The sequence below is a fragment of the Bos javanicus genome, chromosome 5 (assembly GCF_032452875.1).
Source record: "Bos javanicus breed banteng chromosome 5, ARS-OSU_banteng_1.0, whole genome shotgun sequence".
Classification (NCBI taxonomy): domain Eukaryota; kingdom Metazoa; phylum Chordata; class Mammalia; order Artiodactyla; family Bovidae; genus Bos; species Bos javanicus.
The window spans coordinates 98,026,482-98,047,638 of NC_083872.1; the positions used below are offsets into that span (position 1 = coordinate 98,026,482).

A 21,157-nucleotide genomic window follows, 5' to 3' on the forward strand; every position below is an offset into this window, starting at 1 on the left:
TTGCTTCTGACAGTTTCTGCCAGGCTTTTTCAGTGGACCTAAGAGAACTACTCTATCATGTTCATTGACTTTGGCAGCAATGCATCTCCCTTGTGTTTGCAACTCCTTTTCCAGTAGTTAGAAACGTGGCTTCCACTGTCCTTAATGCATTTACTTACTTGATCAATTCTTCTGTGTACGTATGCTAAGTGACTTCAGTCATGTCTGACTCTCTGCAGCCCCATGGACTGTAGCCCACCAGGCTCCTCTATCCATGGGATTCTCCAGGTAAGAATGCTGGAGTGGGTTGCCTTTTACTCCTCCAGGGGATCTTCCGGACCCAGGGATTGAACCTGTGTTTCTTATGTCTCCTGCTTTGGAAGGCGGGATCTTTATCAGTAGCATCACCCGGGAAGCCCCAATTCCTCTGTATGTGCCCAGTATTCTAACTTCACCATTATCCCCATCCCTGCGTGAATATCCTCTTCTTTGCTCTGACTCTGGTTCCCTATGGCAGGGGTACCCTCTACTGCAGATGTCGTCTGCTTCTGCTGGAACTAAGTATTTTATTTACTGTTCATGTTTTAATTTTATTAGTTTTATTGGGGGTTTATATAGCTGATCTTGAAATAAGAAAAACTACTACTAGAAACAAAGTATAATTCTTTTCAAATTCTCATGAATTCTTCTTAGGTATCCTCCCCTCCCAATGCTCTCATTGTGTAGCTAGGAACAAATATGATTTCCATTCAGTGACAGTAATATAGAGGGAGAAAGCCACTCACCATGGTACCCACAAAATTTATGGTAATCAGTTGCAGCAGCACCCTCTGTGGTTTGGGGAATTCTTGGTCAGCACCCTCATCCATGCCTTCAGCAGCTTTCCAGATCTTCATTACTTTCCTCAAGTTCCCACTATATTCTTTCTAACTTCACTCTGAAGAGATTAACTTTGCTTTTTGTTTGTTAAGCAAACGCAGGCAAACAAATGTCAACTTCTCTCAGTCTCCGCTCACCCCTAAACCTATTAACAGCCACTAGGGGAAGACTGAAGTTTTGTGGTGCCTGAGCAGATACAACTGGAGAAGGGAGAACTTTTTAAAAAAATGGATGCAAAAATATTTACCTTTGCAAAGTTTGTAAAAACATGTGAGCATGTTATATCTTTGCCAGGGTCCCTCCGAGGGCCTTTGGAAGATGTCTATAGAAAATGGGCGTGGGAGGAAGGGTGCTGGGGTTTCAGCAGACTTAGATAGGCACACACATTCTACCCTGGATTCTCCTTTTACCCAGAAGTGGACCCCCCCCCCCCCCCCCCGCCACCCGCCCCCTGTCTCCTCCCCTCCCTCCTCCCCCTTTCCCTTCCCATCTTCCCCTTTCTTCCTCTCCCCCTCCCCCTCCCTCCCTCCTCCTCCCCCCCTCCCTCCTCCTCCCCCTCCCTCCCTCCCTCCTCCTCCCCCTCCCTCTCTCCTCTCCCCTCCCCATTCCCTCCCCTTTCCCTTCCCATCTTCCCCCTTCTCCTTCCTCTTTCCTCTCCCCCTCCCCTCCCCCTCCCCTTTCGTTCCCTTCTTCCCCATCCTCCTCCTGGTCCTCCTTGCATCCCCGGGCCACCCACCCTGTCAAGCTCCAGATCTTCTGGGAAGCCTCTGATTCACTCTTTCTTTTCCTCCTTCTTTATTGAATCACCCACTTCAGGTTATAAATGTGACCCTGTTCCTCTCAAACTTAAAAACAAAGTAGCCAATCAATCCTAACAGTGTCAAACACCCCTACCCCGCTCCCCAGTTGCTCCATCTCCAAATTCCTTTCTAGCCACCCAATTTGCTCCCTAGCCTTTAACAACAAAATTCTGGGAAAACCACTGGCCTCTCTCCCTGTTTCCCATTCGTTTCCCAATTCATGGCACTCTTCCTTTGGCTCTCATAACTTGGCTGAAATAGGTTTGGTTAAGTCATCAATGACTATTTTGTTCACTTTAAGTTTATTAGTGATTAAAAACAACAAGAACAACCCAAGCAGTGGAATTTAAAAAAGTAATGGTCCTCTTAGCATCTCAAACAGTGAAGTGTCTAAAATAGAATTAAGTTTCCCATTACCTCCACTAAGTACACGCCTTGGAATGCCTACTCTTAACAATTTCATGTTTAGAAATTGTTACTTCTCCTTACTTTTTGCTTTGTTCATCCATATCTAAAATAAACACATATATGATTACATAGGATCTCTCTCTCTCTCCTTTCCCGTTCTCCTTCCCTTCATTCCTGCTTTTCTTCAGAACATAAATCTCATCACACTGAATCTTCTATTCCCTCTCTTCAATTAGTAATATGTCACAGCTACACTTACAAACCAAGAGATATAAATCTACAGAATTCTTTTTGACAGTTGTATAGTATCCCACACTAAAGATACACTGTTTTGTCTTTTTAAAAAATATTAATTTGTTTAGCTGAGTCAGGTCTTGGTTGTGACATACCGGCTTAGTAGTTGTGATAGCGAATGGGCTTAGTTGCCCCACAGCATGTGGGATCTTAGTTCCCCGAGCAGGGATCAAACGTATGTCTCCTGCATTACAAGGCAGATTTTAAACCACTGTACCATCAGGGAAGTCCCAGGATATACTGTTGTTGATTCAACTATACCCTGTTGGAGTGCATTCAGGTTCTTTTGACTAGGTTGAAACGTATAAAAGTGCCACTTTTGTAGGCTTGTTTTTTGGTTTGTTTGTTTTGTTTTCTGCTACATACAATGTTATAAAAAATATCTATTTGTGCCTATCTCTATGATCTTTTCTTTCTGCTGATAAATTCCAAGAAGTGAAACTGTAGTGTTAAAGGTGTATATATTTTACTTCTCAATTGCTGTCCTAAAATGGTGACATAATGTATGTTCCCATCAACAGCCTTTGGGGAAGTTATAAGTCACAATGATCTCTTTTCAGTGCTTCTCTTAGCAGACCTCACAGTAAATTGTACAGTCGGCCCTTGGTATCTGCAGGGGTTGATTCTAGGACCCCCCTGGATACCAAAATCCTGGTATGCTCAAGTCCATTATATAAAGTGGTGTAGTATTGTCAGCCTTCCTCATCCCCGGTTCTGCTTCACCATCCTTTCCAGGGTTGGTTGAATCTGGATGCAGAACCTAGAATACAGAAGGCCAACTGGGCTTCCCTGGTGGCTCAGTCGGTAAAGAACCTGCCTGCCGTGCAGACTAGGGTTTGATCCCTGGGTCAGGAAGATCCCCTGGAGGAGGAAAAGGCAACCCATTCCAGTATTCTTGCCTGGAAAATCCCAATCCCATGGACAGAAGACCCTGGTGGGGTATAGTCCACGGGGTCACAAGAGTCAGACACAACTTGGTGACTAAACCACCACTGTGTTTGCTATTGTTAATCACTTTTTATCCTGGCATCACTTGCAACCAGCTTTCTACTTGCCTTTTTCTGTCTCTTGTCAAGTACTAACCAGGCCTAACTTGTTACTTGTCAAGTACTTACAAGTACTTGTTAGTACTTGTCTCATCCAAGTACTAACCAGGCCTAACTCTGCTTAGCTTCCAAGATTTGCCATGGTTCTGCCAAGATTTACTTTTCTAGTCACACTAAATGTTCTATTCTCTCTTTAGGGAAGTTTATGGTTTCAACTATATCATCTCTGCACTCAGCCTGCCAATGAATTGACCCCAAGGTGACTTCACCTGAACTGGAAAAGAATTTCCCTTCCTGAAGATATCTTACAATCATTATCCAGAAAATTGTAGTAATAACTTCTTGATTACTATTTAATGTTCTATAGTATGTCCCCTGGATTGTATGGTGTACATGCTCCACCATCACCATTGATAGCTGTGTTCTCCATTCCTCTCCAAAGTCTAAACTTCTATATCAAAACGCTCTCCTGGAGGGCGTGGAGAAAAAGGAACCCTCCTGTACTGTTGGTAGGAATGTAAATTAGTGCAGCCACTATGGAGAACAGTATGGAGGTTCCTCAAAAAACTAAAAATAGAGCTACAAAATGACCCAGCAATCCCACTCCTGGACATGTATCCAGAGAAAAGCATAATTTGAAAGATACAGGCACCCCAATGTCTACTGCAGCACTATTTACAATAGCCAAGACATGGGAACAACCTATATGTTCAACAAGGCAGTGGATAAAGAAGATGTGGTGCATATATACAGTGGGATATTACTCAGCTGACTTTGCAATCCCATAGACTATAGCCCACCAGGCTCCATGGAATTCTCCAGGAATTCTCCAGGCAAGAATACTGGAGTGGGTTGCCATTCCCTTCTCCAGGGGATCTTCCCGACCCAGGGATTGAACTCAGGTCTCCTGCAATGCAGGAAAATTCTTTACTATCTTTACCATTAGGAAGCCCTAAAAAAAGAATGAAACAATGCCATTTGCAGCAACATGGATGGACCTAGGGATTGTTATACTGAGTGAATTAAATCAGACAAAGACAAATATCATATGATATTGCATGACTGAGCGACTGAATTGATGGCTTATATGTGGAATCTATTAAAAAGAAACAGAAACAGAACTATAGATGTGATAACCAACTTATGGTTACCAGGAGGTATGTGGGGGGGATAAACTGGGAGACTAGGATGGACATATACATACTACTATATAAAATACATAACTAATAAGAACCTACTGTATGGCACAGGGAACTCTACTCAATACTCTGTAATTGCCTATGTGGGAAAAGAATCTAAAAAAAGAGTAGATATATGTATAACTGATTGACTTTGCTATACACCTGAAACTAACATCACATTATATGTAAACCAACTATACTCCAATAAAAACTTAAGAAAAATAGAACAACATATTCTCCTGGATAGCTGCAGCTCGGTGTTTTACAAACACCGCCAGTATAAAAGGCCCATTGTTGAACTTACCATCAGCCCCTCTTGAAATGCTCCTTATGCATTTCTTTTCTTAGTAAATAAGACTGCCATTCACTGGGATGCATAATTTAGAAACCTGGAAATTCATCCTAGTCTACTTCTGTCTCTCTCAATTTACATCTGATAGGTCAACAAGTCCTGCAGTTTTGATTTCATATTCCTGAAATCCACCACCTCTTTTCAAACTCGAGGGCTGCTGTCCTGACCATCTCTTTCATAGACTAAAAATAACTTCATCACTGGTCTTCCTACTTTTTTTTCTTGCCTTGCCTCCCCTCTGTTACCCACACTGCTGCCAGAGGAATTATTTAACATGCAAATCAATTCTCACCATGAGAAAAATCCTTCAATATCCACACTGTCAAGAGGTGAAAATCTAAACTTCTTAGCATGACTTTAAAAGCTCTTTATTATCCAATACCTACTTGACGGTCTTGCCTCATTTCCTGATATTCTCTGAAAGCGCCCTAGGCTTCAGATATATGGATCTACTTTCAAATTCCCAACATGCCAAGCTCTCTCTCTAATAATTCAGTGCCTTTGCACCTGCTCTCCTTCTGCTTGGAATTCCTTGTCAGTCGTGATGGCTTGACAAACTCTGACTTAAATTTCAAGACTCAACTGCAGGGTTATTTTCCCTTCTTTAAATTGTTCAGTTAGCCATACGTGCTGTGTACTTGAGTTCCTTGTTGATATGGTACAAACACATACTACAGTAATTTTAACTATTTATTTTTGTTTCATTAATTGGATTTTTAAAACCAGGTTGTAAGCTTCTAGAGAGTAGGGACTATATGATTAATCCATCTTTGCATGCCCAGCACTTTACTGAGACTGACCTTGAATATTTTTAATAGGCAGTTGAATGCACGTGAAACAAATTATTAAGAAGACCAGCAACCTGACTGAACTTAAGCTATAGATTTTCACCTAAGTAGCTTTAAAGAAATTGCAAAAAATAAATAATACATTAAAGCAAATTTAAGAACAGAAAAATAAAGTAAATTTCCTATTATTTCACTATCCTAGTCACTGTTTTAGTGCATTGAGTTTTCATCTTTCCTCAAACATGTGATATTAACATATATATGTTTATGTTTAAACATGTATGTATATATTTATATTTTATATAGCTGTAATTAAAATCTACTGGAGAAGGAAACGGCAACCCACTCCAGTGTTCTTGCCTGGAGAATCCCAGGGATGGCAGAGCCTGGTGGGCTGCCATCTATGGGGTTGCACAGAGCTGGACACGACTGAAGCGACTTAGCAGCAGCAGCAGCAGCAGCAATTAAAATCTACACGCCCTTTGGGATTTCCTTGGTGGTCCAGTGGCTGAGATTCTGTGATCTCAATGCAGGGGACTCCAGTTCAATCCCTAGTCGGGAACTAGATTCCACATGCCACAACTAAGACTTCGAATGCCACACTAAAGATCCTACAAGCTGTACAAAGACCCGGTGCAGCCAAATAAATAAATATTTTTTAAAAAAAGCATTTTTAAAAGTTTTCAAGCTTAACGATCTGTAAACATTTTTCTAATAGTTTTATAGCCCTCCAAATCATTATTTTCCAGGACTACAAATATCTCAACTCCCTACTAAGGTTGATAGTCTAAATGAGACTTAGGTTATACCCAGTTTTCTATTATAAATAGGAACAGATCCAGGTTTTGTGAACCTGAAATTTATACAATTTTGAGTGATGTTTTCAGAAAAAGAACACAAAATTATCTTACTTTTGCAAATAGGACCATGTGAACACATTGTGTTTCACAGGGGCCTGTGAAAGTGGGAAGGGAGTCCTGAAGATTAATTTTCATTAGCTTTGCAGTTATCGACCTCCAACTAGAAATAATCCTGGACTAAACATTTTGAGCATGAATTTTTTTTTCTCTTTGCTTCCATGATGTCTAAGGGATTCCTAGTTACCAGGATCCCATTTGCCTTGCGGGAGTTGGGAAAGGAAATGGTCATTTATTGAGCAGCTATTACATAATGACCAGTTTCTATATATTTTTAAATTTAATTCCTACCACAAGCCTGAAAACTAAAATCTCCATGTTACAGATGAGAAAACGGAGGTGCAGTGCGCTTAAATCGTATGCCCAGAGTTACACATCTAGTGACTGAAAGGGTTGGATCCTTCTGGTCTTATTCCAAAGCTCATACCTTCCTGACTACATCATGGTGTCTCCACAGTCTCATAGCTTCGAGGTAATGTTTTCTAAGTTATTGTTGAAAACCGGTTCTTAGTGATTTGAAGATGACAGAATACAAAACTTGCAGAATCCTGACATGGTTCATGGAAGAAGGTAATTTAGATCAGTGGTGGCTAGACTTTCACAGGTGCATTCAGGAGAGAGATTTGGCTCTTTCTAGCCTGCGTGGAAATCCCATGGACAGAGGAGCCTGGCGGGCTACAGTCTCCGGGATCGCAAAAGAGTCGGACACGACTGATTCGCTAAACAATCCGCTTACAGGCACGCATCACCTTGGCTCGGTGTCTATTTCCTGGAAGTAGCAGAGCATCTGTGGTCGGAAGACCTGGGTTAGGTTAGGACTTGCTATGGTCTACGTGAATGACCTTGGGAAAATCATTGAATCCCCTAGGTTCCCATTTTCCTCCTCTGATGCAATGAGGATGCCAAGTGACACAACCTGTCTTACCCCAGGGTAGTTATGAGCGTCAAATCTGAGTGTGAGCAGCACTTGGTGAACTTCAGTGTTACTACGATATTGAGTACCACTGCTGGAGTAGCTCCAGCTCCGTGCCACCTGCCCACAGGTAAGGGTGAGTGACAGGTGGGTAGAATGCTGCTGATGGCTCCTTTAGGTTAACTCTCAGTGGTGCCATCCCAACTTCACCCTATCCCTTCCCCACCCCGAAGCTGCCACGTGATTCCAAGGGCTTCTGGGCCGTTACTCCCGAACGCCCAGTGCAAGGCGGCGAGCAGCCGGCCAGAGGCTGTGCAAAATCGAGTCTGAGATTCCGAGGAATCTTTTCCTCCTCAATCTGAGAGCGGATCGTCAAAACATGCCAGACATTCATCACTAAACGCAGTTTGCAAAATCCTAGCACCGTTCTGCCCACCGTCCCTTTACTCTGTTAGGTGCTGACGCATATATCTTGGAATTTTATCTGCCGGTTTAGAAATCCTTTAGTCCTTGTCGGACTTAATTTTGGGGGGCAGTCTGTAGTTCTGGGAAACCGGGAGAAAATGTAAAAAAATTCAGTTTTCTGTTGGCGTTTGAATACCCTTCACCATATCCATGTTGAAAGCCGATGGAAGCAAGATTAGTTATTTTCCTTAAAAAAAAAAAAAGATGCTTAAACAGATTTCCAACCCTGGGACTAAACTCATGCCTCGTATCGGGATCTAGGTGAATCTCTGAGCGTGGACCTGCAGCTCTGCAGACCCAGCCAGCCATCTCCTGCGGCCCCGGCCCCGGCCCAGGTGGCGGCCGGCGTGGACCGGGAGCCCCACCTGGCTCGGCCGGCGACGGCCGCATAAAGAGCGGCGCAAGCGGCTGCCGGGCCGAGCCGCAGAAAGTAGTCCCGACCACGCCGGCTCCCGATGTTGTTCAACGTTGCTTCACGCCCTCCGCGGGGAGGGCTGAAGGGGCCGGCCGGGAAAGAATCCCTTCGGAATGCGCCGCCGGGCGGCCTTTCCCCTCCAGCCCGCCTCTACTGGCCCCGCAAATCTCCCGGGGTCTCCTCGCCGAGGCTGTGCGCACGGCCTCCTCTCCTTTTCTAACCTGCCCGGGAGGCGGTGCCGAGGGAGGGGAGGGCTCGCCCGCGCGCAGGGAGACCTCAGCGGCGATCCGTGACGGCGGGAGGCGTATCCCTGCGCCGCTGCGTGAGAGGAAGAGGCTGAATGAGGAGCTGCGCGGGGGAAGCGGGGCGCCGGGGGAGGAGGCGGCGGGATGGAAGCAGACGCTGGCGTCGCGCGAGCTCCGGGCGGCGCGGCGCGGTAGAGAGGGCGGCGGCGGCGGCGGCGCGCGCGGAGCCTTGACGGGCCCCCCTTTTCTTTCTTCTCTCTCTGGAAAGCTGGGAAGCATGAGCGTGCAGACCTGCCGCTGCGGCGGCCGCCCCGGCTCCTCGCCTCCCCCTATTCGGGCCGCCCCTCGCCGGTGAGAGAAGCGAACGCGAGAAGGGAAGATGGGGGCCGTCCTGAGGAGCCTCCTGGCCTGCAGTTTCTGCGTGCTCCTGAGAGGTGGGAGAGAAAGCGGGGGGACGGGAAAGTTGGTGGGATTTGCGGGGGGAAGGAGGGCGTCTCGGTCTGTTGTGTCTGCGGGGGGGGATTGGAGGGGGGGAGGCGAAGCTGGGGAAGAGGAGTCGGGAGAGGCCTGGTCGTGGGGAAGGAGGGAGCAAGGGGCCCGGGAGAAGGGGCTGCGCGCTCCGCCCGGCCACGCTGCAGCCCCCGCCTCGCTTGGCCCGCCGCGTCCGGACAGAGCGTTGGTCCGGGCTGCCTGGCGGGATGACCTGCCCTCGGAGCCCCATCCTGTCCGAGTGACTGGAGATCGGTGGGTCCCCTGCCTGCAGTCACCGGGGACGAGGGGCTTTGTATGGATTTTGGCTCTCGGAACGTTGGAGCCCAAGATGCTTCAGCGTTTGGATTTCTCCCTCCAAGCCCCCACCTTTTCCCTGTGGGTCCCGTGAACTTTTAGAACCCTCTTACTATTTTTTCCAGGCCTTGTAACAACTAATAACTGGTTTCCGTGGAGGATGTAATGATCGTGGGTGAGAGCACAGTTGGAAAGGGACTCCGAGGTTATAGGTCGAGTGTTTTCAGCCTTGGGGAATCGCCTGGGCTCCAGTCCGTAATAAAATAGAAACGTTGCCCTTGCAACCTCTGGCATTCAGGACTTGCCCCTATTTTCGGAGCATGCAAGTGTACAGTTGGCACCAAGTAGGAAAGTCATCCTTGGTGGAGAGGAGCCTGTCCTGGGACCTAAGTTATCATCTGCTGCGCTCCCCTGGAGACTGCGTGGCACGTTGGTAAATAGGCTATTCTAGGTAATCTGCCCTATTCTAGGTAATCTGCCCCGAGAATAGAGAATCGCGTAAATTCGATGGTCCCAGGTTTTGTTTTTTAGATTGACCTGCGAAGCTGTCACATATCCTGCGACTTTTATTTTGTGACAGTTCACTGAGGTTTTTGACTGGCCCGCGAGATTTCAACAGCTCTTCTCACATCAGTGGTGAAGTGGTGATGACTCTGATGCTATGGGGCATTTACCAGCAGAGGAATTTAAGTACCAATTGATGGAATGACTTGAAGCTTTGGTTTCAGTTAACAATTCTCACTTGTGTTGCGGTCAGTTCTTTTCAGGCCTCTTGGGTCTAAGGAGATTTTTAGCTGTTAATTTAATAGGCTAAATTTATGTTCAGTGTGCACACTTACTGAAGTTTCCAGAACACAGTAGTAACAGTCTTGTGTTATAAATGAGCCAGATATGCCATTTCTGAGTATATGTTTATTGGATGAGCGTGATTGACATTGTTTTGGAGGAGGAATTTTTTTCTGTAGTTACACTTCAGGATTATTCAGGGAGATCCCCTGGAGAAGGAAATGGCAACCCACTCCAGTGTTCTTGCCTGGGAAATCCCATGGACCGAGGAGTCTGGCAGGCTACAGTCCTTGGGGGTCGCAAAAGAGCTGTTGATGTAACTGGGACACAACTGAAGTGACTAAACAGCAGCCGCAACAGCAGGATTATTAGGTCTGCCTATTTTATCTACTTATACTTAATTACAACTCACTGTAAGCATATTCTAAACTATTTCCACGTGTAAACTTTAGAAAGCTAGTGCTTATTTTATTTTCTTGGCAGAGAATTGAATGTAGTGGTATGTACTTGAGAGGTCTAGTAAGTATATGTTTATTTTAGTATGATATAGTCCCTATTGAAGGGGATTTTGCTATAGTTGTGAGAAACAATTTTATTTGACATAGAATATGGATGTATTTTTAAAACAGAAGGTTAATAGAATTAACAAATAGAGTCCCCTGTTGGGTTAAAGCCTTGGTGAAATTGCATTCCATTACCCAGATGCTTCTGGTTGCCCAATTGTATTTCTTGGAAGAGAAGGTTATGTTGTAAATGCCACTTGTTTGACACCAGGATTGAGCCCAGAATTGAGTTTATTCATTATTGGAGTTAAGAGAAGTTACACTTGAAATAATATTATGAAGTATGATATTATATAAGAAGACCTAGAAAAGTTAATAGTTCAAATTGCCTCATTTCCACCAATAGAATTTCTGAAAGTGAAGCTCTTAATTTAAATACAGTCTAATCATGGTTTAAGGTGGCCTTTGAATTTAACATAGTTAACCATGGGTATATATTTGAACTAAAACTCTTTTTACTGTGAAAGATTTTTATTCATAATTTAGGTTCTTCTCATTCCTTGATAATGTCATTCTCTGTTAAAATTGTGTTATTAGTTAATCTTGAACTCCAGGGAAAAACGTGATTACTTTGTTGTATTAAGATCACTTTTCTTCACAGAAGAGTTGGAGGTTTAACATTGGGAAGATGGGATGATGGGAGAGTTTGGGAGACCTTTGGTCCTCTGGCCCAGTTAAATCAATAGCTGAAAGCCGGGAAAAATGCTGTCATTATCTGTACTGTGTCCTCATCCCTGTCATCAGAGGACAAAGTGTAATGGAAAGATTGGGGGACTTGAGCACCCAAACCTTGAGTTTAAAGTCCATGCTGCTGCTGCTAAGTCACTTCAGTCGTGTCTGACTATGTGCAACCCCGTAGACTCAGAGTCTTTTCCCTGAGATTCTCCAGGCAAGAGCACTGGAATGGGTTGCCATTTCCTTCTCCAGTGCATAAAAGTGAAAAGTGAAAGTGAAGTCGCTCAGTTGTGTCCGACTCTTAGCGACCCCATGGACTGCAGCCTACCAGGCTCCTCCGTCCATGGGATTTTCCAGGCAGGAGTACCGGAGTGGGGTGCCATTGCCTTCTCCTAAAGTCTGTGTGTCACTACCAAATAACCTTATGATTCTGATCTAGTTAGTTTCTCTGGGCTCCAGTTTCTTTATCTGTAAAATGTGGGTAGTATTACCAAGCTAGTTTGCAAATTTGTTGGGCATATTAAATGAAATACTGAATATAAAGTGATTTGCAAATGTTATTTTTTGTTACAATTTTCGATGGTGGACATATCCTCAAATGCCAGGGATTTGAGATTTAATTTCTATGAGATTCACAAGTTCTTAAAGATTTTGATCCTTCTGGTCTAACCACTTCATTTGCAAGTGGGGAAACTCAAATTCAGAGAGATTATAACTTGATCAAAATCTTACAGCTGATTAATATTAGAGCATGAATTTATTGTTCATTCTTTCAGCAATTAGCTATGGAATATCTACTGTGTATCAGACTCCGATGGTACATTGGTGAGCAAAATCAACATGGGCCCTGCTCTGATGGACTTCACCATCTAGGTTGCCATCCTTAACTTCCATCCAGTTACTAGTTAGAAAAGATTATAGCTTTGATTTCCTGGGAAAGGAAAGTGATGACCAACCTAGATAGCATATTCAAAAGCAGAGATATTACTTTGCCAACAAAGGTCCGTCTAGTCAAGGCTATGGTTTTTCCAGTAGTCATGTATGGGTGTGAGAGTTGGACTGAGCGCTGAAGAATTGATGCTTTTGAACTGTGATGTTGGAGAAGACTCTTGAGAGTCCCTTGGACTGCAAGGAGATCCAACCAGTCCATTCTAAAGGAGATCAGTTCTGGGTGTTCTTTGGAAGGAATGATGCTAAAGCTGAAACTCTAGTACTTTGGCCACCTTATGCGAAGAGTTGACTCATTGGAAAAGACTCTGATGCTGGGAGGGATTGGGGGCAGGAGAAGGGGACGACAGAGGATGAGATGGCTGGATGGCATCACTGACTTGATGGACGTGAGTTTGAATGAACTCCGGGAGTTGGTGATAGACAGGGAGGTCTGGCGTGCTGCGATTCATGGGGTCGAAAAGAGTCAGACACGACTGAGCAACTGAACTGAACTGATAAGTTTCGGAGTACCATAGGTGTGTAAATTTTATAAATACTGTGTCCCAGCATATTTTGAGAAGACTTTGTTGTTTTGTAAGAATCCTTTGCTACTTACCTTTTTTTGTTGTTGTTAATTTGTTTTGGCGGGGTGGTGGTAAATACTGTCAGCACAAGCCACTAGTGTTTTCCATCTCAAATTTTTATAGGAGTGGTCCTTGGCAAATTGCTTAATATCCAGTATAATGAGATCTTAGGAAGATAGAATGAATTTTAGAGTGGGAATCAGAATTTGATTCTCATTCTAAGTTTGCCAGTTGCTAGCTGTGTGACCTTGGATAGTTCATTTAATCTTTGTACACCTTCATTAGCTTCATTAGGATAATGAATCCTTCTTATGCAGGTTCTTAATTCATATTAAGGCACTAAGGGCTCTGAGAAGTTATGGGGTAGAGACCAGTTTTAACTTTGTTGAAATCTACTGTTTCCCAAACTCAACAATGAACTTTTTTGGTGAATTCTGTAATTTTGTAACATTCTGCTGAACCTGTGTTCCAAGAACACATGTGGAGAGAACCTGAGCTAGGTAGCCTTTTAAGCATTAGGGTGAGTCATGTGAATTGATATTTGATGACAGTTTCATATAATTAAATTTGATACTTTAATCCCTGCTTACTTACTTGGCTTTAGATTTGCTCATCTGGCTAGGAAATAATTTGACTGGTTATGAAACTTTTGGGTTTCAGCTCATTGTTTTCATCAGGCCTAACTAATTTCCCATGGTTCAGTTTTTCAGAGAATTTTTCTTTTCTTTAATTGAAATTTTTCCATTTGCTGAACTGAAATACTTTTCTGTATCGTTAGTTGTATATGCTTTGACTATCAGAAAGGTTAGTCTTTTTTTGAGTATCAAGGAAGGTTTTTTGAAGGAGTATATAAATGGAAAATATTCTATGTGAATTTATAAATTGAACATAATGGAAAAATAAGTAACAGGTTATAGTTATGTTTAGGCCATGGGTAATTACTCTGAGAAAATTGATTTTTTTCATGGAAATTTTAATGCAAACATATTCTGAGAAGACTATACGGAGGGGCACTGTAGCAGAAAGCTATAGGCTTTATTGACAAACCAAGTTCAAGTCTTCTACCACTTTATGGCACCCTTGGACAGGTTTCTTAGCTTTGGTTCCTACTGTTAGATGGGGTAATATCTTCCAAGATTTCTGTGAGAACTTACGGTTTGTTTGCAAAGGGATAGATAGCATAATGCATGGACAGTAGTAGATTTTGCGTGAAGAGTTACTATTGTTAAGATGGCTAATTTAAAAGAAATGTTAATGCTCAGGAAAGACAAAACATGTTCTGGGCACTGTTTTAGGCCAGTAATTTTTGAACTTGATTATTCTGCAACTAGAACTACATGAAATACTACGATATTTTCTATTTTATATAAACAACATGGCCTCTGTCTACTTAATTTATTTTACCTTTTAAGGGATTACAACTTGAACCTTTTATGTGATTATTATAAATAAGAATAAATAGTTGATTATGATATTTATTTTAAAATTGCCCATATTTATGGAGAAAATAATCAAAGTATTTCTAATTGAAATTTTTTCATTGTATTATTTGTTTATAAATTAAAATCATTCGATTGATGGACTTCTCCCTGTAGGGTGGGTAAATACTATACTGAGCTCCTGCCTTGTATGTTTCATGCTTTATATGAGAGTCTTTATATTTCTTCTGTAAAAGGAGCCTCCCCTTAATGAATAGAATTCTGCTTCTTGTGAATAACTTGGAAATTTAGTCAGATACCTGGACCAGGCAACCTAAAGAATAGAGTATTTGCCTTTGAGATTATTCATTTAAAACATAATTCATCATAAATATAAGGAAAACAGTTATTTGTTTTTATTAGTAGTTGCTTTTGTTTCTCAAGCTGTTAGTGTTATTTGTGGAAGTAGTGACTTTTCTCACAAAAGGTTTAAGTCATTCACATGAGAGATTGGAAAACTCTGAAATGTACCTGGGCTCAGTTTGGTGAAAACTAAGTAATTCAGTGCTAAATTTTGTTTCTGTAATACCTTGCTTGGAAGGGCCAGGAGCTTGGGGATGTGAAGTGAAATCATACTTTTAGGCAAAAAAAATACTGAATTTTTAAGTTGCTAATTGACACTAGAAAGATGAATGACTGACCTAAGGCCAGATTGCTTGTACTCTGGACAGTAATTTTACACACAGTGCCTTCTGTGTGCACCTAAATTCACCTGTACCTTAATATGGTTTTGAAAGTGACACCAATCACGTTTGATAGGGGAAAATAAATATCATTGTAATTTTGGAGGTCAAGAGGCTCTTTAGTTCTTCTTCGCTTTCTGCCATAGGGCATCATGAGAAATGCTGGGCTGGAAGAAGCACAAGCTGGAATCAAGATTGCCGGGAGAAATATCAATAACCTCAGATATGCAGATGACACCACCCTTATGGCAGAAAGTGAAGAAGAACTAAAGAGCCTCTTGATGAAAGTGAAAGAGGAGCGTGAAAAAGTTGGCTTAAAGCTCAACATTCAGAAAACTTAAGATCATGGCATCTGATCCCATCACTTCATGGGAAATAGATGGGGAAACAGTGGAAACAGTGCAGATTTTATTTTGGGCTCCAAAATCACTGCAAATGGTGATTGCAGCCATGAAATTAAAAGACGCTTGCTCCTTGGAAGGAAAGTTATGACTAACCTAGATAGCATATTAAAAAGCAGAGACATTACTTCGCCAGCAAAAGTCTGTCTAGTTAAAGCTATGGTTTTTCCAGTAGTCATGTATGGATGTGAAAGTTGGACTATAAAGAGAGCTGAGCGCTAAAGAATTGATGCTTTTGAACTGTGGTATTGGAGAAGACTCTTGAGAGTCCCTTGGACTGCAAGGAGATCCAGTCAGTCAGTCCTAAAGGAAATCAGTCCTGAATATTCATTGGAAGGACTGATGCTGAAGCTGAAACTCCAATACTTTGGCCACCTGATGCGAAGAACTGACTAATTGGAAAAGACCCTGATGCTGGGAAAGATTGAAGGCGGGAGAAGGGGACGACAGAGATTGAGATGGTTGGATGGTGTCACCGACTCAACGGGCATGAGTTTGAGTAAACTCCGGTAGTTGGTGATGGACAGGGAGGCTGGACAGGCTGCGGTCTATGGGATCGCAAAGAGTCAGATACGACTGAGGGACTGAACTGAACTAAATTTTGGAGTTTGCATGTAGGTGGTTTGTCATATTACTGATAAGTAAAAGCCAATCCAGATTTGAGTATGAAAAGACTTTATTCAAAAAGATAATTGCAATAGGGAGAAAGCTCTGACTGTACCATCTGCAGGCATTTCCAAGTAAAACACAAAAAGATTTTTATGAAGAAGGGTGAGCAGTCTAGCAGGAACTTTGTAGGAGTGTGAGCTGAGTGGGTGATGGTGAGCAGATTCAAGATCAGGAAAGTGAAACTGGAGTTTCTAATTTCCTGCAGTCAGAGTCAGTTGATGGCTTGGAAAGAGCTGATAGGGGACCTAACATAAGCTTGCTTACATTTAGAGCTAACCAAACTTTAGGGGCTTGTAGGAAAGAGAAAAGTCTGACTAAAGTTAGACTTTTTGGTCGAGCCAAGTCAGTGGCTAAGCGAGGGCAATTTTGAGGACTTGGTCAGTCCTACTGTTGTTTAAAACAAGATTTGTCAGTCTTAGGAATATGTTTTAGTCCACTCAGGCTGCTCTAACACAATATAGACTGGATGACTTATAAACAACAGAACTTCATTTATCACAGTCTGGAGGCTGATAGGCCAACAACAAGGTCTCAGTATGGTCAGATTCTGCTGAGGACTCTCTTCAGGTTGCAGACAGCTAAGACCTCACTTTGTATCTTCTCAGGGCAGAGAGAAGAGAGCTCTCCCTGGACTCTTATAAGGGTACTGATCCCATTTATGAGGATTTCACCCTTATGACCTCCCCAAGGCCCTACCTCCTGATAACATTCACTTGTAGGGTTTCAGCATGTGAATTTTGAGGGGCACAAACATTCAGTCCACAACAAGGTAGGCTGAAGTCCTTGTAAGTTTGGTCTGATTATTTATATAGGTGTAGGCATTTTCAGTTTGCTTCAGTGGGATTTTTGTATAACGAATCTTGGAATGAACTTTAAAAGCCTCTTGAGGCCAAGAAAGCCAAGTCAGGTACTCACCATTGGATTTCACTTGCAGTACTTACAGATTTGGGTGAATTCTTCAAGTCCCCAGAATATCCTGGGGTTCCTGCCTGAAATTAACTTTGCTTACTTTACCTTTAAGTCTGAGAACTCTGTAAGCCAAGTATCAGTCTAGTTTTCCCAAGAGGACTGTAAGCATTGCTCCATAAAATCAACCACAGCTCCTTAAAAGTGTCTGGTGGTATTAGATTAAAGGAACATGACTTTCAAATATGACATCCAGTCAAAGCCTTGGTTGCATAATAATGTTTCCAGCCTGGAGGACAGACTCTTATTGAACTTATGCAAATAACTATATTGCCATGGAAATAAGAAAACTCAGTTAATACCTGAGTTTTGTTTTTGAATGATGGAATTGGAGAGAAAGATAAATGTCTTATTTTCGTTTACAGAAGTAAACTTGCATTGTAGGTTACTTACATTGTCATTGAATTACAGGTAGCTTAAGAGAAAAGAGAAACAAATTCCTTATATCTAGAGAATAGGACATTAAAGCATCAGCAGTATTTTAAAACCCACAGTCACTGTCAGTTTATTCAGTCCTGAGTGATTAATTCTTGTTCTGCTAGATCTTGGGTTAGCAGTCTCATGGATCCATAATCCTGACTCAATATAGTCTCAAAGTTATTTAAGTGATGCCATCAGAAGCTTGTGTCCAAGAATACAGTCCTCTTTCAGCAATACTTGTTTTGTTGTTGAAGACAAATGCTTGGCCAGTAGCTGATTTGCAGGTGCTTTCAGAGAAACATCAAAGTAAAACAACACTCAGCACTCTGTAATGACAAGACTTAAAGTGGTGGTGATAGTTTATTATGGGTAATTTAAAAACTGAAAGATCTGATGAGAGTTTGTTATAGAAAAAAATGCAGTTGATAAATAAGTTTGGGTGTTTTTATGGCATGCACACCAAAATAAGTTTAGAGAAGTTTTAGGCAAAATACCTGTAAACATAATGATTAATCTTATTTTTAAAAAGTAGATATTATGTTGATTCATGAGTATAAATGAATATAATCTTTGCAGAGAAGAAGACTTAAAGGTATGTAGTAATCCTGAGACATAATGTATCTTGAAGCATATAGTTAGAGCATATGAAGAGTAATATCAGGGTTATCAAGTAAAATTTTTTTGGTTAAGTCTGGAGTAAGTCCTGAACATCTGTCTAATGAAATTCCATAAATAAGTTGTGTGAATCCCTGATGGAGAACCCTCACTGGTCTACCAAGAATATACTGTATTCAAATTAAAGAAATGAAGTTATGACCAAGATAATACTAAAAAAAAATCATAAAAGAAAGAGTAATGAAAATTATAATTGACACTGTACTGTTGTGTAATATTGGAGAAAGCACCGCTCAGTCTGTTGATCAGTAGAAGCATGTTGTGGACACTGAGACTAATGATAAATTTCCAGGAACCTCATTCAACTTTTAATCATATTGACATTTTACTCATGCAGATTTAATCTAGGGAGGGTAAGCATCTCTTCTGACTTGACTGTGCTTCCCATAACATTAGAAGCAAAACATTGATCAAATAAACCAGTTATTTTTAATGCCTCTCTTTTTACAAGGTGAAAGGATTAATCCTTTGTGAACTTCCAGGGGCCCTTTAGGAAATTCTAAAGAGTTATAGGTGCAAAACACATCATTTGGTATTTTATTTTGAAAAGACAGAATGTCAAAAACTGTCAGGAAATTTGAACATTCTATTAAATAGGATCATGGATCAGTGTCAGAAACAAATTTTTTTTGAAAGTGAACATGGGAAGCAACCTTAGCTCTTTCAAAAGTGAGAAGACTTTTTAAAATAGTAAGATGTGATGAAATTAAGACCAAGTACAGGAAATTCCGAAAAGACACTGAATTTTTGGCTTCCTGGGAGATTGGTTATTCAGAAGGCAAAGAAAAACCTTTTATAACCTCTTTAAGAGCACATCAGTAACCCAAAAAGTTTTTGTCATTTTAGTAGAAAATCAAATTTTAGTTTTATACAAATATAATATTTGATAGTGAAGGATTTTCTGAAAATCTCACAAATAAACCTGTCAAGTCTTAGCTGGCTTTGATGACAAAATTATTTTTTTCATGAATTTGTTGTAACTTTTTCTGTTTCTATTCAGGTTTTGTTCTATATATGTTCCTTTTTCTCATTCTGAAACACTAAATTCTAAAATTTAGTCATTTTACTTTAGTACTGTTTTCTTTTTCCTTAAAAGCAACATCTTGCATAACTTGTATACAGAGTTGTTCCTTTCTGTCATCATTTCTCCTATTAGGGTCTCCTTTACATACAAGATTGTAACTTGTAATTACAGTAACTTCTATTTTACAGAGAAAACTATGAGGTAAAGAATTGTGAATTGTCATACACCAGCATTTTGTAGTCGGAGAAGGCAATGGCAACCCACTCCAGTACTCTTGCCTGGAAAATCCCGTGGGCAGAGGGATTTTCCTGGTAGGCTGCAGTCCATGGGGTCGCTAAGAGTCGGATATGAGTGAGCAACTTCACTTTCACTTTTCACTTTCATGCATTGGAAAAGGAGATGGCAACCCACTCCAGTGTTCTTGCCTGGAGAATCCCAGGGACGGGGGAGCCTGGTGGGCTGCCGTCTATGGGGTCGCACAGAGTTGGACATGACTGAAGCAACTTAGTAGCAGCAGCAGCAGCAGCAGCAGTAGCATTTTGTAGTAGACTGGTGGAGCTTATGAGTATATATCTTACAACTTATAGTCATATTCTTCCAAATAGTACAACTTCTCAGTGTGGCAGAAATGAATATATTTATTAATAGACTCAAATATACATAGCTTCTTGGTGCCATGAAAATAAGAATCAGAAACCTATATAAACTTGAAATGCTTATGCCTCAGTGTTCTGTCTTACACAGGAATGACCTAGGTATTTAATGAATATTCATGTACTAACTTAGTAACTTAAAGCCTTAGACTTATGCTAAAAGATTTTGGAAATGATCTTCAAGTTGGCCTATTACAAGACTTAATTACTTTCAAAATACAGTTTGTCAGAATAATGAGTCAACTTGGCTAAATACAGATATAGATATAATGCTAGTTTATTCTGTCAATTAACCTGTAAAAGTTTAGGAAGAGAGTTTTCAAGTAGAATAAAAATGTACTCTTGTGTTATACTTAATGCCTGTAACTCAGAAGACATAGCTGTTTTTATTAAACCTATGATATCAAACTAGTCTCACATAAAAAGATTTGCCTAAATGTTTTTAAACTTGGATTCTTAAAACATTTGGGTTAGTTTCTGTAATTAAAGTTGTGAAAGTTTAAGAATTTTAATTTCCTTAATTTCAGGAAATCTCTTCTATGAGCACTTTTTGTTTTCATTTTAACAGCTTTAGTCACATTATATAATTCAAGTGTATAATTCAGTAGTTTTTAGTCTTTTCACAGAATTGTGCCACCACCACCACCATCAGTTCTACTCAGAACTCCTTTAAGGGATTTCATAATGTAAAATTAAACTTGGCAATACCAACTGAAGGTAGGGAAGTAATTTTTCATATATATATGTATATATAGACACATTCTATATATAGATACATATACACACACATATATAGATACATATACATGTGTGTGTACATATATACATACATATGTACACATATACATATAACATGCATACACATGTACACATAGGAACACCTAAATAGAGAGCTTACTACAGCTTCAGTTTAAAGTTTCAGCTCGCTGATGGTTTGTATAGAAGAGCTCGTTCTCTTCCTTCCTTTATTTTTAATTGTGTTTCTGGCAGATAGGGCAGGTTGAGGTTATCTACTCAGTCACTGTGAAGGCTACCATCTTCCCACCATGATTTGTGGAGGAGACCTTTTGGATTTTCTTTGCCCTGACATGTAATCTCAGGGAGACTGTGGACTGCATTTTGAGTGAGGGATGGAAGAGAGACCACAGGCTGTCTGGGTGTCTCAAGCTCATTTGAGTGGAT

At 41.3% G+C, this 21,157-nt stretch overlaps 1 protein-coding gene across 4 annotated transcripts in view; it reads left to right on the forward strand.

Moving 5' to 3' along the window:
* The first annotated feature begins 8,559 nt into the window (after positions 1-8,559).
* Positions 8,560-21,157, forward strand: part of LRP6 (LDL receptor related protein 6) — a 179,188-nt gene continuing 166,590 nt past the window's right edge. For 2 of the 4 annotated variants that reach the window (XM_061417824.1, XM_061417826.1), the window contains exons 1-2: positions 8,560-8,629; positions 8,951-9,116. In XM_061417824.1, coding sequence (XP_061273808.1) covers positions 9,062-9,116 — 55 coding nt within the window. In that variant the 5' untranslated portion in view covers positions 8,560-8,629; positions 8,951-9,061. The remainder of the gene's footprint in view (positions 8,630-8,950; positions 9,117-21,157) is intronic. The other 2 variants (XM_061417825.1, XM_061417827.1) reach the window with 1 other exon arrangement.